This window comes from Stegodyphus dumicola, chromosome 11, assembly GCF_044657685.1.
Source record: "Stegodyphus dumicola isolate Sdum_Otavi_A_Nest chromosome 11, ASM4465768v1".
NCBI classification, from domain to species: Eukaryota; Metazoa; Arthropoda; class Arachnida; order Araneae; family Eresidae; genus Stegodyphus; species Stegodyphus dumicola.
The window spans coordinates 140344940-140360486 of record NC_140778.1 but is presented as its reverse complement, the minus strand read 5'-3'; the positions used below and the strand labels follow the sequence as shown (position 1 = coordinate 140360486).

Below are 15547 nucleotides of genomic sequence, written 5' to 3'. Positions count from 1 at the left end.
TTAATAGTAGAATACATATGTCTGACATGTAGCGACTGACTGACTATAAGTGTTTGGGGAAACTTTATTATATGAAATACGTAGGTCAGTCAGAAAGTTAGTTGCACCTCTTTGTAAAAACTTTCTTTTAAAGGCTATTTCGATGAAACTCTCTGGCAACACTTCAGACATTTAGCTCTATCGTGTGGCATAGCGGCTTTTACAGGGCAATTTTAGTTTGTCTGATAATCAGTCGTAAGCATGTCTGGACAGCTGCAAGTGGCATCCAAATTGGAAATGCGTGCAGTGATTCGATTTTTGTTGGTAAAAACGTGTAACGGCTGTGAAACTTATCGGCAGTTGTATGAAGTTTATGGTGAAAATGCAATGTAACGTCAAGCTATTGCGAAGTGGTGCGATGTGTTTAAGAATGGACGTATAGATTTTGACGACACTGATGTGACGGAAGACCATCAACTGCCACAAATTCTGATATGTCTGCTGGTGTGAATGAATGTATTCTTGCAAACAGATGCATAACAACAGCCAAACTCTCTAATGAACTGGATATTTCTCATTGAAGTGTGCATAAAATTACTGCCGCAAGCTGTCAGTTTCAATTTTATAAAGTTTGTGCTCAATGAGTGCCTTGTCTACTGACGGAGAAACATAAAGAAAAGCATTTTGAAATTGCGTTGAAATTTCTGCAATGTTACCAAAAATAAGGAAATCAGTTTTTGGACAAAATTGTGACCGAAGATGAGTCTTGGATTCACCACTTCTCACCTGAAACAAAATGCTGCTCCCTCAACTGGAAACATTCCACTTCCCAGACACAAAAAAAGTATTGAACTGTTCCATCTGCGGGAAATGTGAAGCTGAAGCTGTTTTCGGCAGATAAAGTTTGCTGCATACAGAGTTTATGCCAAAGGGTGTTGCAATTAATGCATTTTTTGACTAAAATGATTACGAGAATCAATTAAAAATCGACGGCCAGGTAAATTCTCGAAAGGCATTGTGCTCCTGCATGACAATGCAAAACTGCATGCAGCAAAACAAATGTGCGAACTTCTGAAAAAGTTTAAGTGGGAAGTCGAGAATCACCCTCCTTACAGCCTTTGCAACGTTATTTGTTTTTGGTCCCATAGTAGCAGAACTTTCAAAGCGATGATATTACTAGGATGATAAGGTGAAAACGGCAATCCAAGAATGGTTATCGGGCATTGGACAGGATTTCTTTGCAGAAGGCATCGACAAACTTGGACCACACCTCAAGATACGCTTAAATAACGGAGGTAATTATGTTGAAAAATAGATTTTGAAAAAATTTATTGTAAAATTTCTCTTCTGTTTTGTTTACTAAAGTCGTACAACTAACTTTTTGACTGACCCTCGTAGATTTTGAATTGTATTGTATAGGGTAAAGCATTCTCTGCATAACCCAACATTACATATTGGGCAACTCATATCAGTTCTTTTCTCTATGTTCATTTGTGTACAATGAGCACAGCGGCATCTTTATTTTCCAACTTTTGGAAGATGATCCCAAGCATTCAGAAGATTCTATCCCATTAGTAGTCAAAGGGTTAAAGCTATATCTTATACCACTTAACCCTTTGCGGCATGCTGTGCCCGGTCTGGGCACACCTAAAAATTCCTTCTGTATGCACAGAAAAATTGAATGAAAAAAGATTTGAAAGTTACTACAGGTTACTCTGAACCTTCTTTATTTATAGTAGATGGCAGCTCAACACAAACCAGTCTATGTATATTAGCCATGTTTAGTTTTTTAAGACCCACATTTTTCAAAGAAATCTTACAGATTTTGTTTTAGGGTACAAAAGGAATTGTTTGAAAGGAAATTTTTATGTTATGTTTTTAGCTATATGCTAATCTCCTTATTCTATATTAGTTTTAAATTTTTACCTTGAAATCTTGCCTAAATTCGAACAGCAAACCGAGGTGTTCCCAGACTGGGCTCACTGTGAGTTTAGGTCACTGAGAGGCAGTTGTATGTTTGTTTCTCTGCAGCTCATTAACATAGATAGGTGTGTCCACATTTGTGTTTGATTTCCAGTTTTTCTTTTTCTTCTCCCCCCCCTTTTTTTTTGGAGGGGATGTTTGGTTATCAACTAAGAAATTGTTGGGGTAATTTTCTGAAGGCCGTCAGGGATAATTTTATCAGTTAGCTGTTTGGTTTTTCACTAGAGCAGTTCTCTTTTTCTCTTTCGCTTTGGTTCAAAGAAGTTTTCTTAGACTTCAAAGGTTTCTTAGACAAACATTTAATCGTTTTGAGTTGTAGACATTTATATTTATTTAGTTTATAATTTCAAATTGTAGATATAATAGTAGTTTATTTTTTTCGGATTTTAAATTATTTTCCGAACGGATCGGAAAGGGCTGACCATTTCTAAAGCACTGAAAGTACTACACGAATTGCTTTTAGATAGCGAATCTGATACGGATCCCAGCACATGTACAAAACACGCAATATTACATTGTGCTTTTTCAAAGGTGGTGTCACTTTCTTCAGAAAGTACCACGATGAAAAAAATAGAATAAAGCGTAAATATGCAGCTATTCCAGGTTATAGATCATCAGTTTAAATCTGGTAAGATGGCATGCAGAAATTATAAAATTAAAAATATGAAACTGTAATTAATGAAATAAAGAACAATTATGATCTAAAGGGTATCAAAATTTACAAAAAGAAAAAGCTTAATATTTATTTGTTTACTTTATTAAACATTTCTTTCAATGCAAGTTGTTTAAGTTGCTTCATTTCATGTGATAATACTTTCTCTTTAATTCTATTTAACAGACATAATTTCTTGTTTAGTTACAAAGTTCCGCTGTTCAAGTCCTATAATTGCTGCGTTGAGAATACCGACTAATTTGTCAATCGAAATTTTTTTGTTTTCAATAACCTCTGCGTCACTTTCTTCACTATCGGAAGCGAATTATAATGACGAGGAACTTGATTTAAATCATATAAAAGACGGAGTACATCGAGATGAAATACTACATTTAGTAAGGAAATATAAGCCAAATAAAATAAAAACATCTGCCCTGAAGATAAGGATAGTGCTGACAGATCAACTTCCAGCTCATTGTGCACCGTGTGGTCCCCCCCCCTGCAGAGCAGTGTGAAATTCATAAACATATTTCGGAATGATTAGATAATCAAAGGATATATATGCCTTTATCCATTTTTTGCAGCAATTCCACTTTTTGTTTAATGGACTTCGAAACATACTTTCGCTTTGTAGATCCTTTACATATTAGTAAATATATATCGGAAATTTTATTTGACATAATCGAAAGTTCAAGCTTACTTTTGATTATGTTTATAAAATTGCTCTAACAGTCTGCAAAAAATAATAAGCCAGATTCAATTCGAAGATTAAGGAACAACGCAATCTGCAACAGTAACTGAATTAGATAATTTTAGCTTAGCTTATACCATCCGTTATACATTAAACGTGCATGCGTAAACGTATTATGCGCATGCGCACATTCATATTCGCAGCCGTAAAGGTCTTACACGCACGCGTAAATGCCTATGCGCACGCGTCAAAGCGATGCATGCGCAGAAAGTTTGTAGCTTTGAGGTCTGGATTATAGATCATTCCGGATCATAGGTGTCCGAATTAACGACTTTTGACTGTATTATATACCCAAGTTACTTTTTTCCCCCCATTCATAAGCATGTAATCATTATATAACCAAAAATGAGCTTTTTAGGGGGGTGGTAGAGTAGCAGATCTCCCCGTGGCACACCCTGGGTAATGCTAAATCTGCTATGGTATTCAGAATCTAGTGTTTTTTAATCATAGGCAAAATCTCTTACTCCTTTACGTGCTTCCCAGCAATGCTTGTTTCAGTGCTCTATTCAATCAGTATGCCCGCTTCGGGCACCTCCACAGAATTAAAATGATAAGTGTTATCTTTACAAAATTTTACTTGTGTACTCTTCTAGGTCTAATTAAACTGCCTACCTTTTTTTTTTTTTTTTTTTTTAATCAAAATTCCAACTTTAAAAGGTAGCATGCCGGAAAGGGTTAAGGCAGGTGCAATTTTACACATCTGATATTATTCACAAAGACAGACCTTGTGGCTTAACACTGAAGTGTGAGATAAATTCACCTGCCTAGTAGTATTCAATTACCACATGTATCTGCATATTTTGGTCACCTTCTTTTACTAATTTCATATTTGAAGTGTACGAAAAGCAAATTACATAATGCCATATCTACCAACTTTGTGAGAGTAAAAATTCTTTTTAAAATTCAGAGGAATACAAAGCAGATTTTACCAAAAAATACTGAATAGCTGAATAATTTGAAACAGCTGCACAAGGAAAAATTCTTACCATTTAAATAAATAATCAAAAAAAAAAAAAAAAAAAATAGGTTAGCATTAATTTTAACAAATTTACAATTGTTTTCTAGCTTCTGCTAAAAAAGTAATTCAGAAATTGTGTTTTAGAATATTTATTACCTTGCTTAAATTTCAGAATCTAAACATTTAGAAATTGCCAAAATACAACATAATATATAGAAAAATAAAAATTCTGATTGTAAGTTAAGATTTCAAAACTCAAGTGTTATCATAATTTTTTGTAGAATAAATATAGCTACTAAAAGATATCACCATATATTATTGAATTTAATAGCATTTATTACCCTGTTTAAATCCCAGAATTAGGATATTGAACAATTTCCAAAATGTAACAAAATTAGAATTTTTTTACAATAAAATTCTGACTGTAAATTAAGCTTTCAAAACTCATATGTTTTCTATTAATTTCTCTAAACATAACTATTAAAAAAATCACCTTATATTGAGGAAGATGTGTTAGTCTTGCCATGGTGCATAAACAACCAAGAATCCATGCTAATTCAGCATGTTGTGGAACCTAGGGGGGGGGAATATCACACATTAGAAATGATACATCAAAATAGCACAGTTAAAAATCCAATGCAATTTTAAAATTCTCTTCATAACACATGTTCAATGAAGACAAATACAAGTTTAAAAATCCTTTTCCTATGTTAATAGAAAACTGTTAAAGTACATAAATGCAAAACATTGTTCTTTAACCCTCTGACTATTTATCCCATGATTTCCATGGGCAACATGAAAGTAATAAAATTTGCTTCACACACAATTTGGATATGCAATTTTTCCACATATCCTGCTTCTTCCTTTTTTAATTGTTGATTATGCAGTTTCTACAATATTTAGATTTTGAGTTGTGTTTTGGTCAAGTGATGACATTACTAACTGAATTTTCATGTTTGCATAGAGTTTAATAACTGATTTTGCAAGAGCTCCTGTTGTTATTGTTTTCATTTTTTATACTCAGAATATGACTTGCAGGAAATGTTCAGCAAAGTGATAAAACCTATGTTCTTGATGATATTTCTGATATTGAAAGTGACTTTAGATATTTTGAAGATAGCAATATCAAAACCGATTGTTTTTTCTCGGATTCATCTCCGGATAGTAATGAATCTGAAAACAATTTGATACTCATCCAAAACGTTCAGCAGCTTTGCAAAATAGATATTAAAAATATTCCAACAATTTGTGTCTCATTTCCTTGTCTTGGCAATCCAGAAATAACCATAAATACAAGTATGTATGACCCATAATACAACTTTTTTGAGCTTTGGGATATGTGGTACACATGAAAGAGCTAGTTATACTCGCATCTCTTTGAGACTGACAGGTCATTTTTACAAGCCACAGGCCTCTAATATCAACATAGAAAAAGAGATACAAGAAAGCCACATATCTCTCATACCAACCTACAAAAAAGAGCTTTACAAATAATGTGACAGCTACTTCAAAAAATCTGCAATTGCCAAAAAAATTTGAAAAGAAACATATGGACACATACTGTTGCAAAAAATGTGAAGCAGGAATTTGGTTTAGAACCTTGTTTTGAAATTTACCACAATAAACATATGTATAAATATTCAATGTTTATACAATTTGTATAAATTTGTATAAATATTCAATGTTTTCCTTAGTACACACCCTTTACATTTGTATTTTATATAGTACATTGTAATTTAACCAAGATTTATTTTCAAAATTTTTGTCTTTACATGATTACTCTTAAAACTGATTTTTATAAAAGCTTGTTCTTATGCATGAAATCTATATTAAAAAAAATCTTGGTTGAAAAAATGTGCTACATATTTTAACTCTCTGCAGATTTGAAATACATAAAATAAAAATATGTAATTTTTTTAAGTGATTTAATAAAAAAAACTGAGCAGTTAGCAGGTTAATTTATCGGGGTAACATACACTGGTGTGCAAAAATTAAGGATGAAGTCGAAAAATTAGCATATCAGCTGAACGAAGAGGCAGAGCGGACAGAAAGACCAATCAGGAGATTAAGTAAGGTGATGTATGGTAGCACATGCACAGATATGCAGGTAGACGTAATGGGGCAGTGTCTGAGTAGTATAAAGCATGTTGTCGGTGTAAGATCAGTATTTCTGGCAAAGAGATTGCACGCCGTATAGCAGTTAAAATCACACCGAGTTGCTGCCTCAGCGAGAAATGGTGAATAATCAACCTGTTAGACAACATCTGGATGCTTTTACCCGAGGTCGAATCATTGGGAAGTTGGAGGAAGGCCACAGTGTGACAAGTGTGGCTGCAGAGTTCGGAATTGCTCACAGCATCGTTTCACGACTTTGGAGACAATTTCAAACTACAGGAACAGCTATCCGGGGGTTTATTAGTGGTCGTCCACGAGGATCCACACCCGCAGATGACCGGTATATTGCGTTACAGGCCAGAAGAAACAGGCAGCAGACAGCGGGAGAAATCGCTAGACACACGACACAGGCGACTGGACGACCGATATCGCGTTTTACCATGGCCAGAAGACTGCACGGTGGTGGTCTGTTTGCACGACGCCCTGTACGGTGTATGTACCTCTAACGCCTGCCCATTGGAGAAGGCGTTCTCTGTGGTGCCGGGAACACCAGAATTGGAGAGACAATGAATGGGGACGAGTACTCTTTACAGATGAGAGCAGATTCAATCTGAGTAGCGATTCTCATCGCATACTCATCTGGAGAGAGCGGGGAAGCCGCAATCATCCCTCGAACATCATTGAAAGGGACAGGTATGGAGGTGGCGGTGTTCTCGTTTGGGGAGGCATCATGCTTGGTAGTCGTACAGACCTTCACATCTTCGACGCAGGTTCAGTCAACGGGACCCGTTATTGTAACGAGATTCTTCTTCCATATGTGCATCTTTTTAGAGGTGCTATGGGTCCGAAGTTCCTTTTCATGGACGACAATGCACCATGTCATCGCACAGTAGCTGCCAAACAGCTCTTAGAGAGTGAGGATATTGAACATATGGATTGGCCGGCACGATCTCCGGATCTCAATCCCATCGAGCTTGTATGGGATTTTCTAGGCAGATGCTTGGCAGCTCTTACCTTACCACCAGTAACGATTCCAGAGCTTCAATTGGCGCTGCAAGACGAATGGGCAGCAATGCCTCAACAACTGATTGACACCCTCATTCTCAGCATGGGCAGACATTGTGAAACCTGCCTAGCAGTCAGGGGAGATCATATCCCTTATTAAAGACCAGACGTTTCTTGCTGGACACCCATCACAGGGATGTTTCGGCCTTCAGTCGCACTGCACTCCATGCTACTTTTTCAATAAAGCTTCTTTTTATTCCTCTGATTTCTCTTTTAGTAAGTGTTGCTTACATTACTCATGTCCTTTCGTATTGGGGATCTTACGGTATTAAATGTGTTGATTTGGAAAGCTTTTGTACAAAGTTATATTGAAAAAACCCTCTCGTCCTTAATTTTTGCACACCAGTGTATATTAAAGTTCTATAGCAATGTTTTAGATATATGGTTGATAACTACTAGAAAGGCAGTTAGAATGCTTATGGCCCAGATAATTTGAACACTTAAAAATCCTCCTTTTCAAAAATTCTCCTAAAAAGTTGGTGGTGCCCCCCCCCAAAAAAAACATTTTTCAAATGCCATCAATTGTGATATTTTTCACAAAAACTGGACTGACCTAAGCTTAGCCATTATGCAACAATTCACAATATCTATAGCACTAGACATGAGAATCTGACCATTTTACACCATATCAGCATTTTTAGAAGTATGAAAATGATGTACCACATTTTATCAAAATGTAATTTATGTCTTAATCTTTCCTAGCAATTTCGTTTCGTAATTCAGATTTCTCTACCTAATCACAACTTTCTGTGATATACCATGTTCATACACTGGTAAAGGATTATGACAAAAATAAAACTTAACTGATACTCAAAGAAAAATTATCAACAAAAATTTGTACAAAAGCATTAGTTATCATAAATTACAATGTTTGGTAGTTGACTATTTTTAAAGTATTGAAATTAAAATCAAACTTATAGAAATTGAAAAATGATGAAAAATTAAGTCACCTCTTGTGGAAAAGATTTTTTTGTTTAATTTGGTGTATGGTCACCTCAGACAGATATTCATACCTCACATCTTGATTTAATAGACTTTACCGAAGTGGAATTGGTGTGGAATTTACCGGTGTGGTGTATCGGTGCAGAGTTACCGGTGTGGAATAGCACACCACTCTTCTAAAAGTGCACATTTCAGCTCTGGAAGGTTCGAGGGGAAATTTGGCCTGCTGAAATTAAGCACCCTAAGGCATCTACCACATGCTCAACCAGGTTTAAGTCAGGTAAGTAAGGTGGTTAATCCATTTGAGTAATATCTTCTATTTGCAAATGTTTTGACACCACATATGCTCAATGAGGCCCAGCATTATCATCAATTAGCAAAAACTCTAAGCAAACACTACTAAACAGTCTAACCTATAGTTCAATACCTCACCCCCATATCTCCTAATGATTACAAAACTTGCTCGAAAGATATGTATGTCGGTGTGGCCATTTGTCTTGACTCCTCCGCAAACCATTAAAACACAGTAGTGGAAACAGGATATTTCACAGACAAGGGGAGGCAAGTTGTGTGTTCCTTCCTCTACCAAGATCAAAACACGTCTAGAACCAGTGTTCAGACAGTATCTCGACTCGTCAGGGAGGGTAAAGAATACTCAGGCCCATTTGTTTTGGCTCCATTGAACATGACGACAGCAGCAGTTTAAATGGGCCCCTCTGGAAGTCAGACTGAGTGGGACACAAACCATTAGTTTTCTTGCCAACCTTGTTAAGCTTTTGTGCAGCAGTAGAATGGCTAATTCAAGCTCCTGTGGTAGCTTGAAGGTCTAAAGCCAAATCTTTTGTATTCACTTTACGTATAGCAGTTACTTTACGGTTTTTTCCAGCCGACAACAACAGAAAACAGTCAACTGATCCAGTGCTTAAAAAGCGGCTCGAAACTCTCGATATGACACTTTGAGGGATATTTAAATCTTGGACTACTTTCATTAGTGTTTGACCTCCCTTGATTGTATCAATTATTTGTCACTTTTGACCTTCAATTAAATCACACCTTTGAGCCTACTACTAACTGATCACTGTCAGAAATAACATTTACTTTAAAGAAAACAACAAACCGGAATTCCACTACGCGTCCATTATTTTGCATCACATTGTCAATCACCAAATTTGAGTATTTTTGGTGCTAACATGTGTACAGAAGTGCAATTTTGTGTTCAGTTGTACTTAATTAACATAACTACAGCATTGAACATTGGTTACAACATTAACATAATGAGCATATTTTTCTCATTATTCTTTAATTTTGATGACTAGTGTATATGATACTATGTTCATATATGATACACACTTCTCATTTACCCAAAAATTTAAGAATGCACCATGTAAAAAATTCACCAAACTGATGTGTTCACTCTGTTACCTCATATTAAATAAAATTTTCCTATACAGGAGCCAAATTGCATTAATTTTAAGGAACACCATCTTTTTTAAATAATTTTTAACATTCCATATAGTTTAATGAATTCAAAACCTTCTTCTTGAAAAGTTGTCTTCATATATTTTTATTCTATTCCCTCTTAATGAAAATGAACAGAGCTTAGAACACGATCTTTTTTGATGTAAGACAGATGAAATTTTACACACCCATCATTATTCGCAAGGCTGTGTGTGTATACATACACACATATATAAATACACATGTACATACGTTACTACATATCTGAATACGGTTACAATAACAGAACAGTACCTAATCCTTATTTAAAAATTTTAATTTCTATTTTAAAAAATATGTTTTACTTTCATATGTTGATAATGTTTATCGACTGTGATAAACATTGGCACCTTGGGAATCTTTCTAATAAAAAAGGGGGCAAAAAAAAATTTGCACTCAATAAGTAATTTTTGCCTTATCATCTGTAAAAAATCACCAAATTATGCCAATTGATACACAAGTACCTAAATTTCTTGCAGGTACCAACATTAATATTTCAGAAGAAAAGAAATACAAATTTGAATTTTTTGCTTGCATTACTAACATTATTTTTATTGTTTTCTTAAAAATCTGTAATGAATATCACCCTTAAAGACACTATAAAAAATAATTTAACTGAAAGAAAGATTCTTTTTGTTTTAAATTTTAGTCAGAAAGAGAGGGGAATAAATTATAAGTTTGAAAAATGAAACTAAGTATAGTGAAATCCATTGTAGAAAATATAACAGAATGTTAAATAAATGTTCAGTTAAATCATGTGTAAAGCAAATTAAATTTCACAAATATAATTTCTAAAGATATTATAAAATTACATCCAACATTCCATACTCACACATAACATCAGGTTATAAAGTGATGATATCCATACATTACAGGTTCATATGGCCCAATATATATATATATACACAAACACTCAAATGCATGCACACATCTATATAATTGTTAGTACTTGTTCTTTATATGTAAATCCACTTTAAAAAAGTCTGGCTCATCAGCTGCTTTCAGACTGTGCATTTGGCCCACATGCAATTCGAGTTTCAGATCACAGCTTCATAGGATCATCAAACTTTCAAGGAGCGACACGAAGAGTTAATAATAATGATTAGAAAAGCATAGCACAGGCAGTGAAAAATAGGTTTAAATCACTCATGTGTACTTGTGCTCAGAGTGGTCTTAGAAGATAATATTAGGTACTGTATTAAAAAAAAATGTAAAATTAAGCTACTTTATCTTGTTGCATGTAACATAATAGTTTTTTTTTTAATTTACAAAACATTTTAATTTTGTTAATGTATACTACAGTAAACTACAGATAACTGAAACCTTGGACAGTAAATAAGCAGAAAGAGAGCATCATTAATAGTAAAATCTTGAAAGTATAAAAAATAAATCATCAACAAGAAATTCATAAACTCCAGTGGAAATACCTACAATGAAAATGACATGCAGGAAAGTAATGTGTTAAAGTGAACAGACATAAAAATAAACATAATTGTAAAAGACAGCAAAAAATCAAAAAATAAAAGAATACCTGTGATTGTAAGAACAGCACAGATGAATTTGGATTTATGCCACAAGCTATCAGACAAGCAGCCATTAAACGAATATTGTACCTAAAATTAATTAACATTTATCAAATGTTTATTGAGTTGTTTAAATAAAATAAACACAAATAGCAAAAATTTTGTGAAATCATATTACACTGAAACAGCAATACATTGCAGGGTATAAACCTTGCAAAGAACAAAATAAACAAATTTAAAAGTTTTAAAAATCAACGAATTTTTACAGTTCTATGACATTTTCTGTAGAGGTTTAGTGATAGAAGTGTAAAACTCATACTCTATTTAGGAGCTAACCAATGAACTAGCAAAAATTATAATTTAATAACATTTAACAAATAAATTTTTACATTAAATTTCTCATTGGCTTTGCAAGCTTTTTGCAACATTTAAATATAGTTACAAGAACAATTCATTTAAAACAACTTAAGTCTGCATGCAACAAGAATAGGTTTAAAATCCTAAAATGACAACAAGAATACAGGCTGAAAAAAACTAGCTCTTAAGCATAAAGTGGACTGTAAACCATAAAAATCCTTATTTAAAGGACAGATTTAAAAAATAAATAATATATAAATTAATACAAGCAAAACTTTAAAACAAAAAAAAGGTAATAAAATATAATATATTTGCCAGCTAGTCATTAAAGTAAAAAACGGGATATCATGTGGCTGATGATACTGTCAGATCAAGCGAAGACGAAATGCAAGAACTTTAATACAACAACAAATAAATAAATATTTTTTAAATAATTATAATTTATAAGAGGTAATGTAATGGCAAATTAAAAAAGAAAGAATAGATGTTAAATATATTAATAAGGGTGAGAAAATTTCATTTAAATTGAACAGCAACCTTATTTTTTTTTTTTTTTCCAAAAGGAATTTATAAATATACTGGTGGGCTTACAATTTAACAATATATTGAGATATTGCAAACTATCATCAGCTTCTCTGATATCAATAAAAAAAAAAAAAAAAAAAAAAAAAAAAAAAAAAAAAAAATATCATGGAATACAAATACTTTTGTATAAACTCAGTTATGGTTTTGAAAATTCTCAAATCATTGGCAGTCCATTACAATTAAACCCAGATTTTAGATGATTGCAAAAGTTTACATTCTGTTTGAAAATAAACAGAAGAGTAATATCTAAAATAGACTGGTTTCTTTTCATGAGATACAGTTGCCATTATTTTCTGCAATTGTCTTTCACCATTTTACAATTTTTGTGTAAAGAAAGTTAAAAGGCAGTTTTTTATGCCTGCCTAGGAATCAAAATTCTTGTTCTCCCATAGAGATCATAGCAAATAAAAATGTGAAGAAGGAATGTCTGAACAATATAGTGATTTCTGGAGTATTTCCTATTTTAAATCCTTGATTTTTTCTAGCATCGCTTAGGCAACATGGAATCTTACATTGACATGATTGATTATAATGCCCTTTTAAGGGGAAATTTTTTGCCCAAAAGGGCGTCAGCCAAAATTAGGTATTAATCTTGATATGAGATTTTCTGTTGGCCACTATAAATGGCGAATCACTTTTCAAATTGTTGCCACTAGCCACCTTGTATTATTTTTAAAGAAATTAAATAATGAAGAATTTGCATGTACTTATATGTATGTTCCTTACATTGTAAGAACATGACGGTACCTAGGTCCATCAAATTTTGAATAACATACTCCTCCATCCGAACATGTGTACCTGGAAGGCCAAATTTTGAATCTTATAGTACAAAATCCGAAATCCGGATGTTCATTATCCAGAACGATCTAAAATCTGGACCCAAAACCACCAAAGTTTTCTTGTAGGCTTTATGTATGCGTATTCGATTCACCAATCCGTGCATAATAAAACATCTGGAGAGTCCTAGTTCATAATTTCCCTTCAACATTAAATAAAATACCTTATTATTAAAGAAACAATCGTTTTAGGATAAATTTGTAGATCAGTAATTTAGCTCCTTTGCTGAGTATCTGCTTGGCCTACATCTCAAACCGAAACATTCCACATAGATACACCGTTGATCTGACACCAACCTGGCGAATCATTATTTATTATACTTTTCTTTCACCACCGCATGTTTATCAAAACATGATAAATCAAGTAATAACTCATGTAGCGATGCATAAACAATTTTTTGTGTAATTGAATAATAAAGGAGTTTGGTAACCTTTTATGTTGACATTATGCTTTGCAATGATTAAAGATTTAAGTTAAATGCGCTAAAAATGATGATAAAGAAAAATTTACCAAAAATTTCTTTCCGTATACTAAAAATAGATTTTGTTGATGATACTCATAGATTACAATTTACATTTAGATTACATCTAGATTACATTTAGGGCTATTTGAACTAAGAATAACTGATTTGTTATTCACATAAACCCAGAACCAGCGCCAGGGTTCATATGGCTGCATCGAATCGCAGAATTTAAGACCCACAGAGACTGCATCAGGCGGTAAGATATCTAGCTAGTGCCGGCCCTTAATAAGGCTTAAGTATATGGTGGGAATTTACTTATTCAGAATTCTGATAAGAATGTGCATGTAATTCTTAAGCATGTGCAAGAAATATACATAAATATAATAAATAACTAATAGAATTGAGGCTTAATTGTCTCAGAAGCAAGAAAAAATTCTCTTTAGTTTTCTCGTTAGTTGCCAAGCTCATGATACATAGCCAAATATGTATATTGAAGAATAACTAAATTTGATGATGATAGCTGCCAATTTTAAAGGTTTCCAAATATCGCTAAACAAAGGTGAAATTTTCCAATTAACGGATTTTGTAAAGAAATGTTGAGAAGTGGTAATAAATAAAGATGATATAAAAGAAGTTTTTCATTGTGATGAAAAAGCTTCTCAATCATCAATCAATTAATTAATGATGAAATCTGTAGTATGGTTCTACATCCAGAATATACTGCTACTGATAGTGAAGAAAGTGACAGAGAAGTTACTGACGAGAAAATTTCGATTGATAAGTTAGCCGAAATTCTCGAAATAGCAGTTACAGGACTTCAACAATGTAACCGAACAAGAGATTATGTCTGTCTACAGAAGAGGTAAAAGAGAAAAAAAGAGAAAGTATTAGCACAAAAAAACAAAGCAACTTACATTGAAAGAAATGTTTAATAAGGTAAACAAATAAATATTAAGCTTTCTTTTTTAAATTTTGATACCCTAAAGGGTATAAAATATGTCATTATTTCATAAATCATGATTTCACATTTTTAATTTTATAATTTCTACACGCTATCTTACTAGATTTAAACTGATGATCTAATATCCAGAAAAATCCCAAATCCGGAATCACCGAAGTACTGATGAATCTGGATTTCGGACATTGTACTGCATTTCATATTTTGTAAAACTTTAATGAATTTTTAATAAACTCAATGATTTGAAAGCAAGCAATGACAACATTGTATGGATTAAAATACTATTAGCCCCAGCATGTGAGACTGTATAATGAAATTCCAAAAAATATGCTGTTTTTAAATATTCTATGCTTTTCTATTCAAGTGAATTTTATGGGATATTATAATTGCAAAGAACATGACATTTAATTAATAAATTTAACACATAAAATGCCAATAATAAGAAGACAAAAAACTGAGTTTTGCAAGCCATCTTACTAAGAAAACTGTACACTGATATCATAAAGTGACAAAAAACTTAAAAATAATAGAAAAATGTACACCAACACTTATACTGCATCAGCAAGTCTAAACACATGCTGCTTTTAAAATGTTTGTAATTTTATTGTTGAATAGTATATGGCATAAATGCACAGATTAATAAGGCTAAACACACACACACACACACACACACACACAAAAAAAAAAAAAAAAAAAAGAAAAAAGAAAAAAGAAAAGAAAAGAAAAAAAGTTAGTAGAAGTGAGTACAACAGCAAGAGCACAGAAAAACTGGTAATCTTCTGTTATCGGGATCACACTCAGGAATGCATATGCATGAGTATTTGTATGTATGTGCATATATGTGTAAGTGTTTGTGTGTGGTTATGGCAAAGCCTCGAGAGC

The 15547-nt window shown here is 33.1% G+C and overlaps 1 protein-coding gene across 2 annotated transcripts in view; it reads right to left on the bottom strand.

Annotated features, from left to right (window-relative positions):
* The window catches only part of TrpRS-m (Tryptophanyl-tRNA synthetase, mitochondrial), a 46999-nt gene that overhangs the window by 19495 nt on the left and 11957 nt on the right, over positions 1 to 15547 (bottom strand). For both annotated transcript variants that reach the window (XM_035361180.2, XM_035361179.2), the window contains 2 exons: positions 11474 to 11555; positions 4817 to 4897 (listed from right to left, as the gene is read on the bottom strand). In XM_035361180.2, coding sequence (XP_035217071.1) covers positions 4817 to 4897; positions 11474 to 11555 — 163 coding nt within the window. The remainder of the gene's footprint in view (positions 1 to 4816; positions 4898 to 11473; positions 11556 to 15547) is intronic.